This window comes from Galendromus occidentalis, unplaced genomic scaffold, assembly GCF_000255335.2.
Source record: "Galendromus occidentalis unplaced genomic scaffold, Mocc_1.1 scf7180000077232, whole genome shotgun sequence".
NCBI lineage: Eukaryota > Metazoa > Arthropoda > Arachnida > Mesostigmata > Phytoseiidae > Galendromus > Galendromus occidentalis.
Genome location: NW_003805220.1, coordinates 1 through 9594, shown reverse-complemented (window position 1 = coordinate 9594; position 9594 = coordinate 1). Strand labels below are relative to the sequence as shown.

Genomic DNA, 9594 nt, shown 5'->3' with positions numbered 1-9594 from the left:
TTGGGGTTGAATGTGCAGATGGAGATCTGTTTCGGCTCAAAGCCGCAGTGAGCTCGGCTATTACTTGGCGCGCTGGCTGATTCAAGTCCTCAACTTCGTCGATATCTCTCAGTCGCTGTTCCTCCTCGATCTCGTCATGGGCGAAGATGAGTTGGTCATAAGCCTCGATCTTCTCGAAGGCCTCTTTGAGCTGGATGAGGATCGGTTCGAGCTCCTCCTGCTTGGCTTCAATCGGGTGCTCTGCTCTGACTGCATTGACTTGGTCAATCATCGCAGAAACCCGATTTCTGCATTTCGTGCGGAGGGATCTGATCACCGCCGGAGTCATGGGCTTCGACGGTTTCGGTATTGCAGAGGGCTTCGTCATCGTCACCCGGCGCTTGAACACGGAGCGGAATACTCTCCGGCGAAAGCAATGCCTTTATGATCCTGGCACGGCACCAGTGTGAAGTATAGTTCGGATCGGGGTTGGCTGCTTGCCTTCGGGCTGGGATTCCCTATGTTTTCACTGACAAAACGCTAGATCTTCAAGACACCGGCATTTCGACTTGACGTCATACACTGAACACACTTTATTCTCGTCTGCATGTTATGAACAGAGAGGTTCGCTCTCTTATCCCGCGTACTTTTAAATTATTGGAAAACTCGCTTTTTCCCGATCGCCGGGGGACTGATATGAACATCACGATTATTACGAGGTATTTGACAAAGTATGCGCCCATCACGTCTGTCGACGTCGAACGGAGCTTCTCTAGTCTTAAATACGTACTGAGTGCCCGTCGTCACAATATGACTTTCAAAAACTTAAAGATGCATCTCGTCGTATACTGCAATCCATAGTTCAGATTGAGCGAATGGCTTCTAATCGAGCTGACTCGTGTAAATATATCCGATCGGATGGTAATTATTAACGTGTGAGCCTCCTCATTATTAGTTTTTCAAATGCATGTCCTGCTTTCTATCGTGCATTTATCGGCTGTTTTAAGGGCATATTTGCATGCATATTTCCGTTTTTTTTAGTGCATGAAGTCACGGTCTCTACTCATCATGGATTCGGCTTGCTGCCCCCTTGCGGATGGAGTAAAAATGAGCTGCGGAATCATGCCAAGGTTGGGATAATACCAGGAGGACTAAGGGAACCAGCCGCTCGATCTGAGCGTAAACAAAGTCTTTAAAGACAACTTGAGGAGACTTTCGGAGGACTGGATGTCAAAGGAGGAGAGCGCCTCCTACACCGAGAGTGGTCGTCGGGAACGCTTGAGCTATGCTGGGATCGCTACCCGTGTCAGGGACGCTTTCGAGGCCGTTCCGATCGAGAGTATCGTCAATGGTTTTGACAGAGCCTTCAGTCGCGAAGTAGTGGACGTATTCGATTCCGATTCGGGCGATGAGATCGATGCGGAGAGTTTCGACGAGAGCGATACTTTGGAGGACTAAGTTCTGCCCTTTCGACTATTACCGTGAGCCGTGATCTGCCTGCGTGCCGGACAACATGTCTGTATTCTCACATGCTGTTTCTCGCAATTATAATTCATGAAGCGTGGAATTTCTGGATGTGACGTTGCTCCGCAAAATGGAACGGGGTCTTAGTACTGGAAACATTTGAGAAATGAATATTGAATGTTTGGGAGGTTCCCGATCTTTTACTACATTGGCGCGTGGAGAAGACACATGACACATGATATGATGACATGGATTCTGTCTCGATCGATTTGCACAGTTTCGGCTAGGAATATCGTATACTCCAATTCTTCGAGCTTCGAGCTGAGTATATAAGGCTGGGCCTTCGAGTTCGATGAATCGCAACATGTGGAATCTGAGGATCGTCAAAGGAAAGCCTTCCGCAACGATGTAAGCGACTGCATCAGAACATTCACTGACGAGGAATGGAGGGAGGGCATGGGAACAAAACCGAGCCTGAAAAGATACAGGCAACACAAAATGAACATGGGCACAATTGATCATGTTTATGACAACACACGAGGGAGTACCCTCCTGGCAGGTGCCCGTGCCGGTTCCCTCAAAACAAAGTCCTTCAGGGCCAGGTTCGAAGAAATAGATGAAGTGAAAAGTGAAAAGTGTGAGCTATGCGACTGCCACAATGAAACCCTGGAACACGTCATCATGGAGTGCGACGAAGAGAATAGCTCTGAGGCAGAGATCCGCAAAAGACTAGGCCTACACGAAGACTCAACACGAGAAATTGTAGAGCGAACCAAAAGAAGTCTAGAGAGATTGGAGCGGGAGACGAAGAGATACGTCCCCTGCAAACGTCGGATCCACCAACCTATAACCAGCTGAGAAGACCCGCCCCCGCGCATGGGGCCTCCTGGATACAATCCAAATCTTGTAACACCAGGGATGGTTAATAAATCAATGAATCAATCTTTTAAGTTTAATCCTTCGTGTTGCGACAAACACAGCAGGCTCCACAATTTCCTATCATGCGATTCAGATGGGAATCGAAGTCCGCGCGTTGAGGGTTGAGGGCGGCGATTCGGTGCTTGCATGACGGATATACTGCATTTCTTCTAATAGACGGGCACCTTCTAATAAACGGGCACCTTCTAATAAACGGGCACCCCCCGGGCTGACTGAAAAATTAAGGGGCACCTTCTAATAAAGGGGTACCCCTAACCTGATGTGAGACTGAGAGGGAGACAGCGCGCGGAATCGATTAAACGACGGGAGAGCTCTATCGGACGGAACCTTGGAATCGCATGCAGGACTTGCGCGGAATCGTGTTTGGAGTAGATCTGTGTCAATCCCGAAGACTTTCCAAGGATTCGGAATGAAATCTCACACGATGACCCCCACAACCAAGCCGAGGCAGAAAAGCTACAGCTTATCTTTCAAGTTACAAGTGGTGAAGTTCGCCGAAGAAAAGTCCAAGAAAAAAGCCTCTGGAAACTTCGGTGTCACCCGCAGTCGGGTTCAGCAATGGACTTAACAGGAACTGGATCTCAAGAAGAAAAATAATGGTGAAGGAAAGAGACTGGCTGGTGCTGGAAGGCCACTCTAGGACCAGGAAACAGACGCTTTAGTCTAAGATTTTATCCGAGATCAACGTCGTAAGCAGCTCAGAGTCACACGGTCAATGATTCGTCAGTATGCCAGCAAAATTTCGACGCTAGGTTCCGATGCTAGCGGAGGCTGGCTCGATAAATTCATGAAGCGTCATCGATTGGCGAATCGGCGACCGACGACCGTATGCCAGAAACCACCGTCAGAATACGAGAATGTTTTGATCAAGTTTGTCTTGTTCTTGGCAGAACTTCGGCGAGCGTGTAGTTACAGCCACATATACGCCGAGGACGAGACCGCTGTTTTCCTGGATGCATCTAATAGTTGTACAGTTGCAGAAAAGGGAGCCAAAGATGTACCTGTCATGTCAACCGGTCACAATAAAGCTCGCATAACGGTCATGCTGACTGCGCGATCAGACGGAATTAAGAGCAAGTCATTCGTAATCTTGAACAGAAAGCGCCCAGTTCCGAAAATCATCGCTGAATTCGGGAGTAGTCTGGAGCTCTGCTGGGAAGGAACGACGTGGATGAATGATCAAACGACTGAAACTTACCTCCGGAGAATCTTCGGGAGCTCTCTATCAGGCAAGAGACTTCTTGTTTGGGATAGTTTTCGATGTCATACTAGCACTCAAACAAAAGAAGTTCTAAGGAAGCTCCAGACCGATACCGCAGTCGTCCCAGGAGGCTGCACGAAGTTCGTGCAGGCGCCCGATGTAAGTTGGAACGCACCTTTCAAAGCTAGGATTCGCCAATCGTATGAGGACTGGATGGCAAACGGTGAGAAACCCTTGACTAAGGGCGGCAATTCAGCAGCTCCACCGATGGATGCGTATCTCAAATGGATTGCCGGTTCGTGGAAAGCACTGCCAGAGGATCTGATCGCAAAGTCATTCAAAAACTGCGGAATCACAGTGGCGTTGGATGGCTCCGAGGATTACAAAATTCTGTGCTTTCGACCCGATGGAGCCACCCCGTCCGGCTTTTCTCGACTTATTGTCGCTCGAGATGAGTATCCTTGCGCAACGCTCTGCGAAACTGAGGTAGATGATAGCCTTGAAGTTCGCTCCGAGGATGATAACGACGAATAATTTAAGAGTAGTTCATGAACGTATGTATATATGGATATGAATGGAAGGACGAATCGAGGGTGCTGTCTTCCTTTCGGACTCGGTGGCATCCAGCAAGATTGAAAAATAAACGGGTACCTTCAAGTGAACGGGCACCCCCGGGGGGATTGAAGAATAGACGGGCATGCCCGTGTATTAGAAGAAATACGGTAATCATCAAATATTCACCGATGTGCGGCGACTTTTGAACTTCGCATTCATGGTAAATAAATGTTTTCCCGGCAGCCAATTTAGAAATGATGACAGGGATCGTTGATATCGAAGGTATCATCGCGTGGCGCTGGGAAACGTTCTTCAGATCAGCCAAGCTTCGATGAACTTTTTTCCCGCTGAATAGATTTAGCATAATCCGGCCCGCTTCTTCTCAGTCCGGATTTTTGAAAGTTCGGCGACGGAGGACTCTCGGAGGCAACTCGAAGCGGCGACCGAGAAACTTCTTCCCGGGAGCAAGAGGTTGTGGCGCGGGATACTTGCCTTCACAGAAGTTTTGCAGCGTCGACATGATTCCTGAAGATGGATGCGATATCTATATATATATAGATTTATTGCGCTTCTTAATGAGCATGGTACAAGGATTCAGGATGCTGCTTCCTGTACAAATCAACCATATTTACATTCGACTTAATCCGTGTAGGCTTACTTTTCCAGCGAGACACCGGGTGGCGTGGTATTTCCCACATAGCAGGCCACAATATCTACACGTACAAACATTTTCATCAGCATCATGAAATTCACTGTTCGTACAGATCCTGTGATGGTAGCCGTGAACTAAATACCTAGTAAACTTATGCCTATCATCCAGCCCAGAGCCTGCCCACAGCTCGGGCTTCTTGAAGATGTCTTCTCGACTGACTTCGGTCAGAGCGTCGTTGACCTTTTTACTCCATTCTTGGAGCATACAACTGAAGGCAGCGGTTTGGTCGCCTCGAATTCTCTGCCTCATCACGTCAATCATGAGTGGTGCCCCACTCAGGACGTAGACGTAACGGCTGCGGGCCGCGCGGTTGAGACACAGCGCCCGTTTCATGTAGAGCGTGAAACATTGTTCTAACTTCTTGAGATCTTTGACGGTCAAGTATTTCCATATTCTCGTTAGTCCGTAGCTGATGACTGGCATCAGTTTCATCTTGAAGAGAATGATGGCGGAATCCAGGGACAGGCGGTTTAGTTTCTTGATGTCATCGTATGACGCTGTGAGGGCCTGACACACTCGCTCTTCGACGTGAGCATGGAAGTTGCTCACAGAGTAGTGGAAGCGGACTCCCAGGTACTTGAAGGTTTTCACGAACTCCAGGGGCTGTCCCTCGAGTTTCAGGTGATCGTCTTTTCCCAGACGAGCTGAGCGTCCGAATTTGACGACCTTGGTCTTATTTCGATTGATTTCCAGCCCTCGGGCACGTAGCAAGGTAGAAATCCTCGGTAGTACAGAGCGAAGCCCATTCAGGTTGGGGTGGGCAATCACAATGTCGTCCGCGTATAAAGCTACGAAAGCTTTGGGTTCTGACCTTATGAAATCTACAAGGTTGCGAATCAACAGTATGAATGCGAGACAACTGAGCGGGTTGCCCTGCGGAGTCCCGTCGTTTTGCGAGACATGGACCTTCTCGTGCTGTAACTGGATCTCAAGATGATCCTCACCGAAAAAACTGTCGATAATCTTCAGAGCCTGGCCTCCGACCCCAACGTCAGCGAAACTCTGCAGCATCAACGCCCTCGATGCTTTGTCGAAAGCCTTGGTGCAGTCAATGAAGACTGCATAAATCTTTCCATGTGCCGATACGGTTCTCTCGACCTCGGAAAGGAAGTAGTGAATCGCGTCCAGCGTCCCGACCCCACGGCGAAAGCCGAACTGCTCGCAAGGGAGCGACTCGTCGAGAAGTGGTTCCATCCTGGATATCAGAAGCTTGCAGAAAACTTTCTTCAAAGTCTCTTCGGATGCGATGCCCCGATAGAGATTGAGATCCGACCTATTGTCGTGGACTCCGCCCTTAAAAAGAAGAGACAGGCGAGCCCTGTGCCAGGTCGAAGGCAGTCTGCCTTGGTCAAGAATCTTGTTGAACAAGATCCGCAGATCCCGAAGGATCACTTTCTCCGTCTGACGCCAATGCTCGTAGTAACAACCACTGGGTCCAGCACTCTTCCTCGATGGGAGGCTGCACAGCACATGAGAAATCTCCACTTCTGTGAAGAGTTGATTGATGATGTGCTGTTCGGCGGTGAGCGGTAGCTGACTCAGAACCGAGGGCCTATCAGAGGCGTCTTCGTTCCAAAGCAGTCTATCGAAGTGGCATTTCACTTCTTCCGGTTGAAGCAGCGGTTCCAGTCCTTTCCTTCTCCTCTTCAGGTACAGATATGGGCGCTGCTGCACTTCGAGCAAGAGTTTGCGCTCCTCCTCAAGCTCGAAATTCTTTTTCATTGAGATCGGTACTGAGTGGTACTGTCTTCTGGCCTGACAGTATCTTGTCCTGGCCGCAGGGTCGGATCTGGATTCGCGTAGAAGTGCGAGGACTTCTCGGCGAGAGCGGTAGCAAGTTGAATTGAACCAACGTTGAGCAGTGCGCTTCCATTGTTTCCGGCTGTCGCAGCAACTCATCACTTTGGCGGTGATGGTGGCTTCGATCTCGTTGAGATCGCTGTCAGAGGAGATCGGGACCGATGCGCGCCCCACAGCTCCGAGCTTCCTTTTACGAATCTTCCTGCTTAGGGTTCTCATCTGTGGCGGAGATTTGAATCCTTTGAGTGGGATCCGGAGCTTCATCGGTAGGTGTTTCCTCACCTCGAGGTCTTCAACTTTGATGTTTCTGGCGATGCCGTTGGTGAAAACGAGATCTCTTGTACTTCCGCCATTGAAGCAGATGTACGTTTGTTCTTCTGCTCGGTTTTGGCAAAGCAGACCCAAGCTTTCCATGAATTCCAATAGTATACTCCCTCTATTGGTCGTCGACGGAGAGTCTATGCGGCAGTTGAAGTCACCGCCAACAATGACCAACTTCGTGAAATCGAGCTTCGCCATCCTATCCCCAACAATAGACAGTACTTCTTCGATGCTACAGTTAGGTTGCAAATAGAATGCACCCATACTGAAGTTATTGCAACTCAACAACAAGCTACACTCATCGCTGTGTACAATTTTCATCTTCGGTCCTCCATACCGGATGTAAATGGAGATACCTCCTGATGGTCTACCAGCACCAGGATTTACAGTTGCAAAGGAGTTATAAGCCGACATTCCGTCCAGCGGACACTCCTCTCTGAGGAAGGTCTCAGTGAGAATAACAATGTCGTTCCCCTGGAAATAGCACGGAGATTCGAGACGCCCAAGAGCGCCCTTCAATCCCTCGCAATTCCAAAGAATAACGGCTGCAGATTCACCGTGACTCTTCCTTGGCCTGTGATGTAGTCATTCTTTCGGTCTCTCCTCATCGCCAGACGGTTTGTCTTCGATGTGATGTATAACTGTCGCTGGGGGCGGCGGGCGTCCTACCCAGCGCCGGTATCTCATTTCTTGCGGGTAGAAGTCGGGATTGGAGCAGATTTTCAAATGCTCCGGTCGCAATCCAATGCAGAAACCTGAGTCAGCGCCTTTCTTCTTCAGTTTCCACACTGCGAACGGTTGTACTCTCCGGGCTTTGAACCACTTGAGCATCTGACCAGCTGTGGTCTTCGAGCTCATTCCGTCAACGTATATTGCGTGGAAGACAGGTTCTCTAGTCACAAACTCGAGAATGTCATCCTTAGCTCCAGACGTCCCGGAGCAGAGCCTGACCGGTGGTCTTTTCCGCTTCTTCTTGGCCTCGGTAACTTCTCTATCAGCACCGTCCTTGTGATTCGAAAGTATCTCCTTAGCTTCGTTAGAGGCCTTGGCCACATTGGTATCAGTTTCCATAGAGGTCTCTTCACCGACAGATAGTTCGAAAGTGTCGGACATATCAGCAGTTTCTCGGTCTCTCTTGGTAGCTGTCTTCTTTTCGGATGACTGAGCCTCATCTCCACCTGTAGCACCTCCTTGGGCTCCCTTCGGCAGTGCATCTTGGGAGGGTGGGATGACGTCATTGCCTTCTCCGGAAGGCGGTGTGTGATCTTGCCGCGGTTTCTTCTTCTCGTGTTTCCGCACTTTCCGTCTTCCGACGTTTAAGGCGCTCGGGGGAATGGGGTGAGGCCGGCCGATTGGGGGCCTGTCGACTGGGTGAACAGGCGGCAGACTTTCCCTCACAAGCCGATCAACCAGCTCCTGAAGTTTCAAAACTGCAGCGCGTTGTTCCAGGTTTTCCTCTTGAAGTTTGCATAGACGCTCGGTCAAACCCTCATTCGTACTCACGAGGACCCGACAGCAGCCACAGGGTCCGAATTTTGAGGCTTCAGGCACCTCTGGCCCACGGCATGTGCCATGAACCACATTTCCATAACCTAGGCTACATATAACCCAGGAAACTCCCAGATCTATCGGGAGCCGACACTTGGCACAACCACTCAACATGGCGGCAACAGCTGATATGCGATATCTATATAAATAAAAACGTATGTCTGTCTGTCTGTCTGTCTGTCTGTCCGGAGTACCCCATAGACTCGAAAACGGCTGAACCGATCGTCGTGAGAATTTAGAAGCGTGTTCTGGGGGATCCAGCGGTGGTTATAGGGGGGTGCGATGAGTCCGATGCGATGAGTCCTTCTACCTTAAAAAAAAAATTATTAGGGGGGTGCGATGAGTCCTTCTACCCTAAAAAAATTATTTGAGCGGTCCACCCGCGAAAATTCGAAAACTCGGAAAAAAATTGAAAAATCGGAAATTCGCAAAATTCACGAATGCCTGAGCCGATCGCCGCAAAAATTCAGAAATGGGTTCTTGGGAGCTTCAGGAGGGTCATATGAGGGTCGTCGTTCTCATGTGATTGGTCCTCCCACCATAAAAAAAATTATTTGAGTGGTCCCCCCACCGAGAATCAAAGATTTCATCAAGGGAAGGAAGGGACTTCTCAGGATTTCTTATCGGCTGGACCGATCACCATGAGAAGGTGGATTCTCGGGAGCTCCTAAGAAGGCTATCGGGGGTTGCCGTCATCATTGGCCTCTGTCTCTCTACTAATGAATCTCGCTGAAAATTGCTCTAGCCTTGGAGGGTATGGATTTTTCGGAGAACATATGGAGTAAAAGCGGGAGTACGGGAAAGCGGGGACACGGGGAAGTGGAGAGACGGGAAAGCGGGGACACGGGAAAGTGGAGAGACGGGAAAGCGGGGAAACGGGAAAGCGGGGAAACGGGAAAGCGGGGAAACGGGAAAGCGGGGAAACGGGAAAGCGGGGAAACGGGACGCGCACCCAGAGCTCGCGCGCCCAAAGCAAGCGCACCCGGAGCCAGCGCACCCGGAGCCAGCGCACTCGGAGCTAGCGCATGTGTAGTGAGTCTAGCGATACCGAGTCGCCGCGAAGCGGCGACCGGGA

At 50.0% G+C, this 9594-nt stretch overlaps 1 protein-coding gene across 1 annotated transcript; it reads right to left on the bottom strand.

The window, feature by feature from the left end:
* Positions 1-4766: 4766 nt before the first annotated feature.
* Positions 4767-7385, bottom strand: LOC108864068 (uncharacterized). The gene has a single exon (XM_018638989.1). The coding sequence runs from the start codon at positions 7383-7385 to the stop codon at positions 4767-4769; it is 2619 nt and encodes an 872-aa protein (XP_018494505.1).
* Between the last annotated feature and the right edge of the window lie 2209 nt (positions 7386-9594).